Source organism: Coffea arabica, chromosome 10e (assembly GCF_036785885.1).
Source record: "Coffea arabica cultivar ET-39 chromosome 10e, Coffea Arabica ET-39 HiFi, whole genome shotgun sequence".
Taxonomy (NCBI): Eukaryota; Viridiplantae; Streptophyta; class Magnoliopsida; order Gentianales; family Rubiaceae; genus Coffea; species Coffea arabica.
The window spans coordinates 8159608-8176085 of NC_092328.1; the positions used below are offsets into that span (position 1 = coordinate 8159608).

The 16478-nt window shown below is 34.0% G+C and overlaps 2 protein-coding genes across 2 annotated transcripts; both read left to right on the forward strand.

The window, feature by feature from the left end:
- On the forward strand, window positions 1–1276 carry LOC113711195 (uncharacterized). The gene is made up of 2 exons (XM_027234375.1): window positions 1–883; window positions 972–1276. The coding sequence occupies exons 1-2, from the start codon at window positions 1–3 to the stop codon at window positions 1274–1276; spliced, it is 1188 nt and encodes a 395-aa protein (XP_027090176.1).
- Window positions 1277–15535: 14259 nt separating this feature from the next.
- LOC113712059 (flowering-promoting factor 1-like) lies at window positions 15536–16478 on the forward strand. Its single transcript, XM_027235339.2, has one exon. The coding sequence runs from the start codon at window positions 15642–15644 to the stop codon at window positions 15975–15977; it is 336 nt and encodes a 111-aa protein (XP_027091140.1). The 5' UTR covers window positions 15536–15641; the 3' UTR covers window positions 15978–16478.

A 16478-nucleotide genomic window follows, 5' to 3' on the forward strand; every position in this document is an offset into this window, starting at 1 on the left:
ATGAAAGGTGATGGCAGACTAGAAGTTAGGACATTCCAGCAGAAGCACAAGTGTGGGTTTTCATATCATAACAAGAGTGTGAAATTTGGATGGATTGGCAGAAAATATGTTAACACATTTAGGGAGAATCCCAAGCTGGATAATGCTAGCTTCAAAAACCTGGTAATGAAAGAGAACAAGTGCTATTTGAGTAGACATCAAGACTATAGAGCTAGAAAAATTGGCAGGGAGTTGGCCCAAGGTAGTGATGTGGACCAGTACAATAAGTTGCCCAAGTATATCAATGAAATCTTGAGAAGTAACCCAGGTAGTACTGTAGTAATGAAGGTGGCAGAAGACTACTGTGATTCAGTCACCAAACAAGGGAAATTTCAAAGATTGTACATGTGCTTTGCTGGGGTGAAAAAAAGATTTTTAGATACTTGCAGGCCTGTGTTTGGGTTAGATGAAACTTTTCTCAAAGATGCGGCTGGTGGAGTATTACTGACAGCAGTTGGAGTTGATCCAAATAATGGTTTGTATCCAATTGCTTATGTAGCAACTGAGGGAGAAACTAAGGATTCCTGGATTTGGTTTCTTACTTTACTTAAGAAGGATCTAAAAATTGAAAATGACTATGAATGGACCATAATAAGTGACAAGCAGAAGGGCATAATTCAGGCATGTGATTCAGTTTTTCCAGGGGCTGGTCATAGATTTTGTATGAAGCATATGCATAGCAATATGGTAGCTGCTGGATTCAAAGGGACAGCCATGAGGCAAGCCTTATGGAAAGCAGTTAAGGCAACTACTCATGCACAATTCATAAGAAGAATGGAAGCCATAGAAGAACTGGATGTTGATGCAATTAAGTGGTTAGAGGACAAGAATCCAGCAGAGTGGAGTAAATCACACTTCAGAACATTCCCTAAATGTGATATGTTGTTGAATAACATATGTGAATCATTTAACAGCAAAATATTAAATGCCAGGAAGGGTCCATTGTTGTCATGATGGAGGCATTGCGCATGTTGTCATGCAAAGAATGCAAGAAAATGGAGATATAGCTAGGGAAAAGTGGAGCAAATTTGGTTTCTGTCCAAAAATTAGAAAAATGATGAAGGTCAATATTGACAAGGCAACTTACTATGTGCCTTACAAATCAAATGATGTCAGTTTTGAAGTTGCTGATCCTTATGCTGAAAAGTGGGCAGTCAACATTAAGGATAGGACTTGCTCATGTAGGAAATGGGATTTGACAGGGATACCATGTGCTCATGCAATTTCAGCTTTGTGAATTGCTATGAAGGACCCTATGCAGTACATTGATGACTGTTACAGTGTTGAAACGTATCTTAAGTGTTATGATCCTTGCATTTTACCTGTGAATGGAGAGCATGAGTGGGAAGATGTAGATGTTCAGCCACCCCTGCCACCAACTTATGGAAGAGCACCAGGAAAACCAAAGAAACAGAGGAGAAAATCTGCTGATGAGATACAGCAAACAAAGGAGCAGGGCAAGAAGGTGAGGAGATTTGATCAAATTTGTAAATGCTCATTCTGTGGTAAGCAAGGCCATAACACGTACATGTAAGCTTAGAGAGGAAGCAGGTGTTGCAGCCAGTCAAATGAGTGAACAGGGGCAGGAAACACAAGCAAATCAGAAGGATATAAGTCTCTCACAACTAGATGACATGAGAGTAGATAACTCTGTAAGTCAGGCGTGTAATTTGTGTAAATAGATATACATGAACTATGTTTGTAACATTGTAGCAGCTAATGCATTTTATGCTTTATTGCATGTCAGGGGCAACATTTCAAATGCAAAGAAAAGGAGAACAAAAACATCAAGAAAATTTGTTGTAATTTTATTACTTAATGTACATAGTGCTATTGTTTCTTGTGAGTTCAATATTTAGTGATTAAATGCTGATGTATTGCAGAGAAATGACACCAAACGAAATGCAAAGCAAATAGATTCATCACAGAATAACCCAACAACTGGTGATGACAATATAATCAGTTCTGCCCCTACTGCTCAACCAAACTTGCATGAAGCTTTTGGGTTCCCAGAGAATTTTGTGGTACATAGCAGTCAACCAGTTGGCCAAGGAGGAACAAGAATACCTTTTAGGATCAGAGATGTTCAAATCCACCTTGGAATGACAAAGGAAAAGCTAGCATCAACTTGCTGAAGAGTAGCTAATCAGTACCTAACTGAATGTTGTTAATCAGCAGCTTTTGGAGTGGTTGTGTTGCTGAATTTGATTAGTAGTAGCTTTTGTCAGATTAGTAGCTTTTGTACATTGGTATTTGGAACTCATGTATCTTGAGAACAAGCTAGTGTGAACATGACATTCTGGCCATTTTGTAATCATTTCTGGCAAATAACAAAACAATGTCTATTTGATGGTTGTAATGATCACTGAATGTATCTTTTGTTCATTGGTTCCAATCCAGCAATGAATTCTTCTTTTATCTTGCACATAGATTATGAACGTGAATTTTGGCCATTTTATTTTGCTTACTTCCACATTTTGAAGTTCAGTTTTCATTCTGTTTTCTGGTAGTTCTGGATTGTGGAAATTATCATAGCTCGCTGCTTCAAGTTTTATATAGGATTCTAGGTAGGGATTGCAGTGAATTTACTTCATCCTGTTTTCTGGTGTTTATTTACATTCTGCTTTCATTCAAGTTTTCATTCTGTTTTGTGGTGTTTCTCAAATTTAATTCATTTTTCAAGGAGAACTCAACATCCAGTTAAATTGTAAATGAACTTTAAAAACAACTAATTAAAAGCAGATTGCAACATCCAATATATTCATTCATTCAATAAACAGAATGTGCTAGCCTGATACTACATTCTAACTTACACATTCACCCATTCCAACAACAAAAAAATCAAAATTACAATCTGGATGAATGTCTTTCATCTCTAAGTTCAGACAATACCTAGCTTAGCCTAATACTTAACATATTTTCCTTGAGCTGCTTAGTTGATACCAAGATTGTCCAACCTTCTTGAGTTTTACACCAATAACACAATAACCAGCAGAAGTAGCAACAACAAAATTGCTACCAGTAATTTTCTTTTCCTTGCTCTTAGCCTCTCAATTGTAGCATTCTTAGAGTTCATGCTATGTAGTAGTCCAGGAATCAGAGCTGTTGACCTTCTACACATTTTCGGATCATGCCATTCAAAATAATCGCATCCTTTTCCTCTGTCACCTTTCACAGCCAACATCATAAAGCTTTAGCACAAAACTCAGAAATAGAGACAGAAATCTCGAAATCAGAAACAGAGACAATCATACCTTCTTCATTGCACAAGTGAAATATCTTCTCTCAGGATTGTTGTTTGTCCAAGAAGTAACCATTATTGCTCGCTGCTTGCAGTCGCAATTTTTCATTGGTTCCATGAGGAGCTAAATTGAAAATAGAAGAAACTCAATACAAAGTTTTTGCCCAGATCTTGCAACTTTTTGTCACAATGACGTGAAAATGGTTTTGTCCGATTAGAATGGGATTGAAGCTCCTAGGGTTTCTTCTTGAGTTGAAAGAAAGAAGATGAGGAAAGAAGGAAGTAGTGGACGACAGCTTCTTTTCCTTTGTCTGATATTCAACCTTTTTGGTGGGCTCCAGTCCTTAATTAGAGAATTTTAGCAATTAATGTCTTTGTTTAATATGTCCAAAGGCAAGACAGAGCTGAAAATATTAAAAAAGGTGTTTCAAAAATAAAAAAAAAATTGAAAAGGGGGTTTTAGTGCCGGCACGTGATCTCACGTGACATGGTTCCGGTTGAAATTGAACAAATTCGGTCAATTGTCCACTTTTAGCGCAAAATTGAATACAGATTAGGGACCAAAATTGATTTTTGAAATAAATTGGGGACTCAATCCGGGCATACACTATAGATTGGGGATCAAAATTACAATTCTCCCTATATCTTACCAACATAGTTTAAATAGAAGAGAGGTCAGGAACCTGATCACTTAAATAACATGAACTTCCGGCAACTATTGGCTATATACACTTATAGTCTATGCTTCATAAATAGCGCCATGAAAGTGCTTTGCAGAATACATCAATTCCTTGCTCCCATAATCAAGTTTAGAAGCAAATTCTATCTACATTCAGAATATTAGCTACCACTATTAGCATCTTCTTCCCAGATCCCAATTAGTATAACAGATGATTCTAATCAACAACATTTCAATACACTTCATATGAATCATTCATCAGGGGGTTCAACAAAAATCACTGAGGAAGGGAATCCTCATAAAAAAATTTGCATGACAAGGTAGATTTAATATACTATTTTACTTTCTTAAATTATAATCTTTACGTATTGTTATACACAACCTTGAATGCGATAAATCATTTAATTTTTTATACTTAGTTACCCTACTTTGCTATCATGCAGTGATAATGAAAAATCAATAAATGCTGATTTGCACGGACAAATCGAGGAGAATGTTCAAACATAAGAAAAACAAAAACAAGTTTTTGAAGAGTAGAATATTATTTGATACTATTTACTGTACTTTTTATTTATTTTCAAATTTTTGAATGTTATGGTATTGTTGAATGTCATTTTTTCCATTTTTGAATTATTATTCACTGAATTAGATGTTCAAATTTATATTATTAGAATACTGTATATTACAATGCGTACATAGTAATATACTTAAGACAAGTTATAATAGATTATACATTAAATTTGTATTTTATATCGATATTTTTATAAAATTGATTAAATAGTTTATTTTTTTTCGACGATTCCCGTTCAATGAACGGGTACAAAACTAGTTAGTTTAATAACGTTGAGTGCCTAGCTGTTCATGAAGCCAACATAAATTTGTAGTGGAAGTCCTATTGTAACCACAAAACTAGTTAGTTTAATAACGTTGAGTGCCTAGCTGTTCATGAAGTCAACATAAATTTGTAGTGGAAGTCCTATTGTAACCACAAAAATAAATGAAGTCCTAAAATGCCAAAAAAGAAATTAAAACAAAACCTTCATCCTTCCTCAACAGTCAACACCAATCACATTCACCCCACTAACAAATAGTGCTTTTATCGTCCGGCATTAGCTAACCTGGGGATGAATCTCCTAGCTACAACCTCTAACGCAAAAATTAATTTGGCAAGAAATAGCAAACTTGCAGACTAATTTCACCAAAAATTAACCGTGCAGTTCTAGTTGATGCTAAATTAGACACCAAATAATGCGTTCTTTTTCAATGTGAGAAAACTACAACAAAAATTTAATTTGCAAATTGAGAGAAATATGAATACACAGAAAAATGAGCAGATTTGTAAGATAAAAAATGTTCGTATCAATTTCCGATTTCAAGCTTTAAACAGTGAAAGCAAAATGATGAATGAGAGGTTCTACGAAAGAAAGACAAAACAAAAAAGAAAAGGAGCCATTGGAGGAATTTGCAATTTCACTAGGATGCCAAATTCATGCCACCAAATGCAGATCCATTCTCCAGGAAACCCATTTGAAACATCATCAAATATTGATAAAGACTTGTTGAAATGTCAAAAAAATTGTATCCAACTGTCAGATTCATCTAAGATTTAGTTTGTCTCAGGGAAAGTTGCTCTTTATACAGTATGTGTATTGACAAGAAAAAGATGAGGGGATAAAAAATGGTTGTAGATGAGGATGAAATAAATGGTTTGGTGAGGTAGACTTGTGGAATTAGACCTATTGCGGTCAAGCAATTGGCATAAAGATCCGAAAGGGGGGAGGAAAACTGGAGAAAGAGCATCTACTGAGTTGGAGGGATGGATTTCTTTTCTTTTTTTCATTTTCTTTTTTCTGTTCCTTTCTCCTCATCTTCCACACTTTATTCTCCTAGTAGCTACTTTGTCTATTTCCTTCTGTATGAAGCAAATTTTTTTATTACTTTTCCAGTTTGTTTATGCCGTATGGCTTTATGAATACACTATTGTCATTTCTTTTCCTTCTTTTATATATATATATACACACACACACACACACATCTGTTAGTTGGACTTAGACGGTGTCAATGACAGGGGGATAAATATAATTTGGTCATACCACAAGGTTTGTTTTGTAATTTGGTCAAATTTCAGGGGAAGTAAATGTAATTAACCCTAAAATTTTATCGCATGCAGTGTTGGAGTTTGTACTAATCAATCACCGTAACTAGAGATGCTTTTTATTTAATTTTCACTTTTCATAAAACTATATAAGAATTATGTAGATATTTTGAAATTTAAGGAGGTCATGTGATATTATGCAAAAGCACAAGGGGTTATGGGTAATTTTTTCTATCAATAATAGATTTAGAGTAATTTACTCATAAATCTCATTAGGATTTGTTTAACTAGTAATCCTTAGGGCACTGATATAACAGGGCCTCGAACAATCATTTTTCTAAGTTAAATTGAAAAAAGTGTACAATTATAAAGACGACAATAAATGTGCAGGAATATAATGAGTTAAATTTGCCACAAATAGGATCGAATTAATAACACTAAAATAAGGTAAACCACGTGAAATATGTGTGGTTACAAGGAATCAATAGCTTTTTGTGTATCGATTCCATGCAAATTGTAACCTTTCTGACTTTTCAAAGGCAGCCAAAGAGAGGGAAACTGGGAAAGATAAACAAATAAGTAGTAGCTTTTTCTTTAGGAATGCATTAAAGGCCATTCTAGTGTGAGATTATTTAAGTGACACTTACTATTAATATATAGCAAACTGCCTCACTCATTAATATGAATGCACACTTTTAAGTTGGAGAAAGCTCCAAACTAATTGGAGCTAATGAAGCATTCATGCAGTTGTTAATTTCCTCAAGAAAGGCTACGCTATGTTTAACTCAATAGGCTACCTGTCTCCACTTACACTTTCTGGTGTTAAAAACTTAAAAAGATAACATTTGAGAATATGTGTCTGTGTATAGTTGATCAGGCTCCCAAGTGCATATATATGTCGAAGAATTTAATATTTAGACATCAGTATTCACGAGGAACATTTCATCACACAAAAAAGTATCAAATGAAAATAATTGCCCCATCATGATACTTTATATATCTAGAAAAAATCATTTCCTTGGCAAGAATGAAAGATCTTTGGAGGAGATGTGCCTATTGCTTTCGAATAGAATACTGAAATTTGCAGACCTATTTCTGTTAGGCACTCTCCCATAAATATACTAACATCTTTTCAATTGTTGTTGACGTACTTTATTCTGCAAAATCTTGCTGGCAATTAATATCTTATGCATATAGCTTGTGCCAGTGGGCACAAGTAAGGAATTAATGCATATGAGAGATACAGAAAGGCGTGCTGATTGATGTTCTGAAAGTAGCTAAGGAAGAATAGAAATGGATAAAGTTGGTAGGATTGATGTTTAATTTAGATACAGAAAGTTGCATTGCCTACTTTTTGGTGAAATTCATATTGTTGGCGGTCCTCAAGCTTTAGGGTTAAAGCAGTTATGAATATATTCTTGTGCCCATTGAAAGCTTTTGTATATGCCTTTTGCCATCCCAAGAGCACACATTATGTCAACCATTTTTGTTTCTCAATGTTCTTCTTTATCCTTGCCAAGATATCTTAATGAAACGGACCCCTGAAACGGCCCCCTGGTCTGCTTAGTTGTCCATTTAATTCTATCGGTTTCATCTCAAAAATAGACTCTGATAATGCCTGCAAGTATATTCTAATTATTCTACACATCTTTATTACAAGAAGCATGGAAATTCAATTGTTTCTGCAGTACAAAAACTTCGGTCTGGTAATTAATTTCTGTCATTTCTTGTTTTACATAGATGAGAATGTCATATTTAAGGGTTCCTAAATGAGCTGCTGTACAAGCTTATTAGAAACTTCACCTTGCCAAAAAGAATATAAAGCAATTTAATTTGAAGCTAACTTGTAGTCCAATCGATTTGGAATTTGAAATGGTCAGTACTTCAGCAGAAATCAGCATCCACTGGAATCGAACTACAATTGCAAACACTAGGCACAATACTATAAAGGGTAAATAACGACTGCAAGCTTAGTTATCGTCCTTAGTTTATAAGAATTTGGGGAACTCAGAAGCAAAGGCAAGAGTTTATAGAGGGTCAGAGCTGCTGTATAGAAACTACTGACTGTAAGGTTTCTTGGAAGAAATGAAAAGCGAGATTATTGTACCTATACATCATGCTGTAATGAGTTAATTAAGCTAATAACATTTGTTAACGTTGTATAGATTAGTGTAAAGTTCTCTTCTAATGGTCATTACCACGACAATGAAGGGCCTTGCTCTCAAGTTCAGTATGGACTAGTTCCATTTGCATTCCAGAACTTGTACCCTATTTTCATCTGACATCCTAAACTTTAAATTTGCATACTTTGCAACTTAGCATCTCGAATTTGTCCCATTTAAATCCAATCGATAAGTAAAAAAAAAAAAATAGTAAAACTAGCAGACAGAATGCGCTGTTTGCAAGACTCATAAAGATTGTGAGATGACGGTAAATATACTACCACCTAATAGAGCGTCTGAGGTAAACATTGTGTGTATGATTCTTGAGTTGGTTAGTTTTTACTAAAGCCATTACAACTGGACTTAAATGGGATAATTCTGAAAAATATGATTGCAAATGTCCAAAAGTAAAAGTTAAAAGTCCAAATTAGCATACAGGTTCGGAAGTGCAAAGTGAAATTAGTCCATTTAGTATCGTTAAACTAGGATTGGTTTTGTAAGCTTGGTACTTAGGAACCTCCATAAGGTCGTTGAGATTATAACTAGTTCAGGTTACATAAGTCAAGAATCGGCTAAAACTGGTGCAAATTTATCAGAATCACTAGGAACGGGAAAAATGATTTTCTGACGTTTAAAGAGGTCTTTGGTATCACTGATTTTAGGTTGCCAAATTATGTGTTCTTTTTCCCCATCTTAATGGTTACTACTCCTTGCGATAAAAACGAACACCTCTTACTAATTTGATTCAATTTTGAGTTCGATTTTGCAAACATTCATCATCAAAGCAAATTGAACCCCCATATATACCAGGACATTGAACTCATGCTTGAGAACTTTTCATTGAACTAAAAGAAACTACAATGCTAACTACTGAATATCTATCTGGTCCACTTGACGAAGAATGACTGGAGTTAGCATATATGGCGAATGTGAATTCTGAAAAATATCTGGTTTCTTGCAAGTTTGATGGAATAACTGATTCATATTGCATATGATCGGACAAGACATCTCACAAGTGATCCAAATCAATCACTCAATGAAGGACCAATGAACCATGTGATGTCATGTGGGCAACAAAAGCAAGAAACAATGTTTTACAAAACATGGAGTATATCCAGAATCAAGAAATCATAAAGCTGTCGACAGGTAATGAAGAAGAGAGGAGAGTGGTGGTCCTTTAGGTACACCTTTTAGATGATTCAAATCAATTTAGGATGGGGGAACCTGATGGTACATGTTGCAGATTTAGGATCTATCAGATTCGAGTGGTTTGGATAAGCTCAATTGTAGAAAAACACATACCAACACGCAATGCTTTTTTGCAATTGTGGTCCTTTAATGCACCCTTATTCTTCACTTTTGAACACCTCCATGTGTAACAAAGATACTCCTCAGCCTACTCGAAAATTTTCAAAAAAAAAAAAAAAGAATAACCATTTATTTGCTTTCTTTTTTTTTATCCTTAGGAGCCATATATGTAGAATCATTGATTTATAGGAGTAATTGCAATTTACACCTTTTATATTTGCACTTATTCTCACTTGCACCTTCAACTTCTAGTTTTGACATTCTGCACCCTAAGTTTATCAAAACATTCCATGTCACCCCAAATGGCTCATGTTTCTAACAAAAGAAAACAATAACATACATGTCCTCTAATTTTTATTTGTTCTTTCTTTTTTTTTTTGGGGTGGGGGGGGGGGGGGAATCTTAAGGACTAATGCAAATTTTTATCACTGATAAGAAAGAGTGGCATGATTTTGTATAAGTAATTATCATTCAACTATTTTGATATAGGGTGTGAGATGATAGCTATCTGGGATAACTTTTGAGCATGAAGTATCTAAGATAAAATCTCAAGATGTAGTGTGATGATAATTAGTAGATATCTAAAGTGCAAATTGTCCAGAATGAAGACTAAGAATGCAAAATGGGGATTGGTTGAAAACTTTGGCAAGTGCAAAGTAGAGCAGTTCTTTATCTCATCATGCATTCTTGTAACATTAGCTATCAAAATAGGTAGGGTTAATGTGCACTGTTTTCTGCAAATTACGTATTTTATGTGTCCTTTCTTTTTGGTGTTGATCAAATAGCAGAAGCATCACATGTACTTTGAATCGGCTAAAATATTTTTCTTTTCACTGTTAGGCTGATCACATTGACATGATTAGCCGAACATTGAAAATATGGCTGGACAGTTACGACAAGGAAGAATTTTATTCAATTCTATCATACTTACAATTGTTTTAAACAACTGACGTTAGCCTTGTACAGTCATCAAACCCCGGGATTATGTAGCATTTGACAAATACATTTAGTTCTAAATTACCGTCATTCACAAATTAATTATGAAAAAAAATTTGTGAAAGAACATTCTTATCTCTCCTTTTTTTTTCCCCTTTTCTACTTGTCCCCTGTTTTTTGAAAAAAAAAAAAAAAAACTTTTCTCCTTCCTCTCATGTGCTCAACTAATTTTTTCTCTTTAATAATATTCTCCAATTTTTTATTTATTTATTTAGACTTATTTTCATTTATTTGTATCATTTTACTTTTTTTTATTAGAAGTAATAATAATAACAAAGCCTGCTTAATAACAAAGTATATGTTAGCTATACATATAGAGTATTTTATATAATATTTATATTAATACATCTATAGCTTAGAATTAACTAATTATTAATATAGAACAACACCAAATAGGTAGATGGTAATAACATAATGTTTACTCAGCTATACATTATTCAATAAATGATACTTTGATTATTTAGTATGTGCTTTTAAATAATGAGTAATTTACATTTCTAGTATTTTCTCATATTATCGAGTTGGTCATGAATTTTTTAATAGTTTAAATAAATAAATAAACACATAAAACAAAGATGAAATTATAAGTAAAAGAAAATTATAATATTATAATAAGCATCTAATTAGTTATATTAATAGGAAAGAGAAGAAAATAGTGACATGAGAGAAGCGTACAACAAACAAAAATAAAAATGAAAGAAAGTGGAAAAGAGAAAAAGGAATGAATAAACAAAAAGGAAAACTTCTGTACTTTTGAATTAGCTCTAAATATAATAACTTCATTTCTTCTCTCTCTCTCTCTCTCTCTCTCTCTCTCTCTCTCTCTCTCTCTCTCTCTCTCTCCGTGGGTGGGGCGAGGTTGTTTTTTTGATCAATTTGCTGATTTGCTGATTCTAGTAAATGCTCTCCAATATGTCTTCAACTTTTCCTTTTTGATTTAAACTTCCCTCTTCTAACCTAGTTGACGTACAAATTGGAGTCAAGACTTCGCAACTGAAGCATTTTTCATGAAAAATACGCAAAAAAAAACGTTGCTTTATTAGCAAAAACTAAATTTAGTTAGTCAAACCTCAAATTCTCAAATCATCTTTTAATGGTTCCAATCTTATATATCCACAATTTCCTGATTATTTTAACAGATATCAAATGCTTTTGTTTGGGAGATTGACTACTAAGATAGAGCAGGATTCGAAAAATAGTAACAACAATCTTTTATCTTTATCTTATACAAAGGGTGTAATGACCGATTTTCTTCCATTTGGGAACATTTCAATGCTCGATTATAATTTTTTTTTTTTCTTTTCAACAAGCTCGATTTTCTATCAAAAAGTTTTAACTCCACACCACATTATCAAAAATTAGAATCAGTAAATGTGGGATTCTTGCTTATTTTTGCGTTATACAAAGGGTGCAAAGGTGAAGTCGGTTAAGACAATTTTATTCACTATTTTGTTATTATTCAAGGCTAAGACATGCCAAATCCACAACATTATCCTTGCGCTTTGATTACTAGTCGTTTTTGTTATAACTTCATTTTGTCTCTTGACGAATGATAAGGTGCTGGATATTCGAACATTGAGAATGATCATTAGATGCTTCAATTTAGTTGTTCTTTTTTCATTTTGTAAATTAAAAGTTGTTCTGAAGTGCTCTCAATTGCTTTTATAGACTGGTGCTGTTAACTTATTTTAGAGTGGAATAAGCTGATCTCAAAAAGTAGCCCTCAATTTGCTTCTAAAAATTGCTTTTGGCTTTTCAAGGTTTTTAAATTGAAATTAAGGGCAAAAAGGCATATTGGCCCTCAAACTTTAACAATTCCATAATTTTGGCTCTCTTACTGCTAGGTGTATTTTTTAGCCCTTCAACTATATATTAAAAATGTATACTTATTACCCTTCTGTTAGTTTGAGATATTAAAGTTGATGGAAAGAGCATCAAGTGCGACGTACGATGAAAATGGGAAGCTTTTTTTCAGAAAAGTAAAAAAGAGCACTTCAAATTTAGGATTTTTACTTCAACACAAATTAGGACAAATAAATCATATATTCAAACTCTTCATCCCATGAAGAGTTCACGAGTATAAAATATATAAAATTTGACGAATACCGAGTCATGAAGTAATCGAATAAAGTTGAAATAGTGGAAAGTTGGATTTTGAAATTTGGAGTATTTCGTGTCAAATTCTTTCTTGATTTGAACTCTCTATACTCCAAATAACATTTTGGTATTAATTTCAAAAGATTCTGTGAAAGATAAGTAAAATGGTGATAGAACTACAATCTATATATGACTTCATGTATGGTCTTATCTAGTAATCAAGTCATTGAAAACTGAGCAAATTCGGAATCTATGCAGAAAATGAAGTTTAGGGGTATAGTTTCATCAATATTTGACCTGATGAAGTGATGGTCAATCCTAGGTTAACGGCAGTCAATAGTCGTTAATCGACAATGAATAGTTGCAACGGTCACTGAATTAACCTCATGATTTGAGGAAAATGAAGATCAAAACTACAGCATTTTGAGCTATATATACTCCGCTAGAGTTAACTGTTCAAATTGATGAAAGGATCATACGTAAACATTTTTAACAATTTAGGGGCTAAAAAGATATAAATGGTAGCTGGTAGACTAAAAGTATGAAATCATTAAAAACTGTGGGACAAATGGAATTTTTGCCGACGTTTGCTTGCACTTTCTAGAATATTTTTTATATGCAGTTTTTAGTAAAATTGAAGTGAAGGAGAACAAGCCTCAACCTTTTCTTATAGCCAAAAAAAAAAAGGTATAAAATTTGCTCAAAGGGAACCATTGCGATTGGTTGGGCTCCTGATCACAATATATATAGTTCTCATCTATAGGATAATATATTAAAATAGGAATAAAAAAATTAACATAGTACTTAACATGGTGATGGATAAAGATCCTGCAATTATATGTGGCATCGATAGCAATGATTGTTTACTTAGATTTCTTTTTAATTTTTATGATTTTATTCTTTTTGTGTGTGTTTGAGCTAATTCAGCATTTTCTTCCTAATGGAAACCTCCCATGTGGCCGGCCGCAGCAAATCCATCCATGCGATAAAAACGTTTGAGATACCTAATTAAGCAGATTTATCCCTCAATCACAAGGGTCGAAGCTAAGCATAGAACTTAGAAGTCAAAACTTTTCAGAGTCTTAACAAAGTAAAATACCACAATTTGAGCTAGGCCGTATGCCGCAACTTCTTAAATATCTCTTCAGGTAAGAATTTCAATTTCATCTCTCAAAATTTAGAGATCCTTGTGGATGAAAAAACTGTATTTAGATGCTTTTTCTTTTTTTATGAGTATAGGAAATATAAGACCAAATTAATTAGAAACATCAAAGATTAGGGCCTTGGGAGAAACCATCCATCATTTATCTTGCTAGGAGAATAATCATATACTACTAGTGCTTTTAGTACACTCTACGTGTGTGTGTGCTAATTTCAAAAATATATAATTAAGTATTCTTCATAGTAGAGAAAAAGAGGGAAATTGAGTAGTTTGAAAACTAATTTTAAAGAGTATTTTTGGTATAACATTAAGTGAAATAAATTATTTGCACCAAATGAGAACCTCTCCCGTTATATATAGTATAGATGTCAGCCTCTTTCAATCTCACAAAATTATCTAAACTTATGTATATCAGCTAAATAAATGCAATCATTTCACACTTTTTTTTTAAAAAAAAAGTGTGAAATTCCTGTCGGCATAGCAATTTGCATTTCAGGCCAGTCAGCTCAGTGTAAACACTAAACAGTAGCCATCAAGGAAAGAAGAAAAGGGTTCTACAACATCTCGCAATCCATGCACTTAGCTTCACGTGCGATTCAGCTGACCTAAGTGGTCACAACATGTTTTATTCGATTGACTTTCGAAATTCATAAAAATGATGAAAACAAAGCAGTGTCCTTTGAAGATTCCCACTTGTTGATGCATTATTTAGGACAATTCTTGCATGAATTTTAGTTCAGCACTGATGCCCCAAGGAACCAAACGTTATACCTGAAGAGTCTTTCAAATATGAGTGTTCAAGATCATACAATAAGTTTTTTTTTTCTTTTTCAATTTTGTAAGCCAAGCTACAAAAAGTTTACCGATAACCGAATACTTTTGTTTGTTGTATATTTGATTCCATCCATAAATTTATTTCTTTCCTGTGAGTTTTAATCTCATAGTCTTTCAAATATAAGAGTTCAAGATGCAATGAAAGTTTGTTTTTTCAATTTTGTAAGCCAAGCTACAAAAGATCGGTCAGTATCATTGTCGTCCTACTTTATGCAAAAGTTTTGCTAAGATGGGAGCACTTTTAACATGGTTATAATCATCCATTTTGCTTTCTTCCTCCTTGATTGGATGAACAATGGGATTCTTGACGAGGGAAAGGTTTTGTGACATGGACGCCAGACTGACTAATTATGTATTTAAGAACCTTCTTTTTATCCTAGAATTTTTTTATATTTTTTTTAACCCCTGAATTTCTTCGACAAAATATATATCTATATATATATATATATATATATATATATATTCACCCCTTAAAGAATGTTATGAGAATATTTTAGTACAAGGATACTTATCTAAGTGATAATTAAACTTTAATTTGTCCCTGGTAATTAATTCGTCCGTGGAGAACTTTTTACTTTATACTCTTGCACATATAGTACACCTTCTCTGGTGGAGGATTGTTAATTGAAAAAGCCTACACCAAAACCAAACAAGAGATTCTCATTCTCCCTAAACCCGACCCCCCCCCCCACCCCTCTCCCCTACGTGTGTGCCCAAGATCACACCCCGTTGCCTTGCTTGTGCCCTTATATTTTACCAAACCTGCCCCACAATATCTAGATTCTATATCAAAGTTAAACAACTCTATCATCACCTATCTTTTCATCCCACTTCCGGAGTATTTTTCCCTTGTTTTATCTGCCATTACACCCCTATATATACCCCCCTATCATCCTTCATTCCCATCACAACCAACCCTCATTGCCTCTTCTCCTCTAAGTCCTAAAGCAATTTGACACAAAACTTTCTTCATCGTTAGTAAATTTCAGCTTCTTTTCTATAACCAAACAAAAGCTAAAACCAAGAAAATGTCTGGTGTATGGGTTTTTAGGAATAATGGTGTAATTCAGCTAGTTGACAATCCAGCAGCAGAACAAGGAGATGCAAGGAATGGTACCAGAAGAAAGGCTTTGGTTCACTTGCCCTCAGGCCAGGTGATTTCGTCGTATTCCTACCTCGAGAATATCCTAAACGGTTTGGGATGGGAGAGGTATCACGATGGCGATCCTGACCTCTTCCAATTCCACAAACACTCTTCCATTGATCTGATTTCACTTCCAAGAGACTTCTCCAAGTTCAATTCCGTCTATATGTACGATATTGTCGTGAAAAATCCCAATATATTCCACGTTCGCGACATTTGAAGCCCGATTAATGTCCTTCTCATCTTCCCCCCTATCTCTCCTCAGGGTGCTTGTAAAAAGAAATGGTTTGCTATCAGCTGCGTAGAAGAGTTTTTTTTTTTTTTTTTTTTTTTGCAGTTTGTAAGTTGTAATGTCTTGTGAGTAATACCCTCCTTTGGTATAGGAGGGTGGTCGTGGTCATGGTTTGCTTGTCATAAGCGTTTGTCTGTGAGTTATGTATAAATTGATTGCACTTCTAAATTCGTCTTTCTTTTTTTTTTTTTTTTGGGTTGGTTGGGGGGCAGAGGAATAATCTGGGAGGTGATGGATATCGTCTTGCAACATAGAGCAGAAATAGCAGAACCACCATGCTAGCAGGGAACGGCTGGAATGGCTGTTCTCTTTTAACATGCTTCCAAGCTCAATCTTCTTGTATTGTAAACTACTATCAGTATCCAATTCAGTGAAGTGAAACCAAATGTGTTTGTAAGAATAATGTTTAAAAAGTTTTCTTTCCAGTAA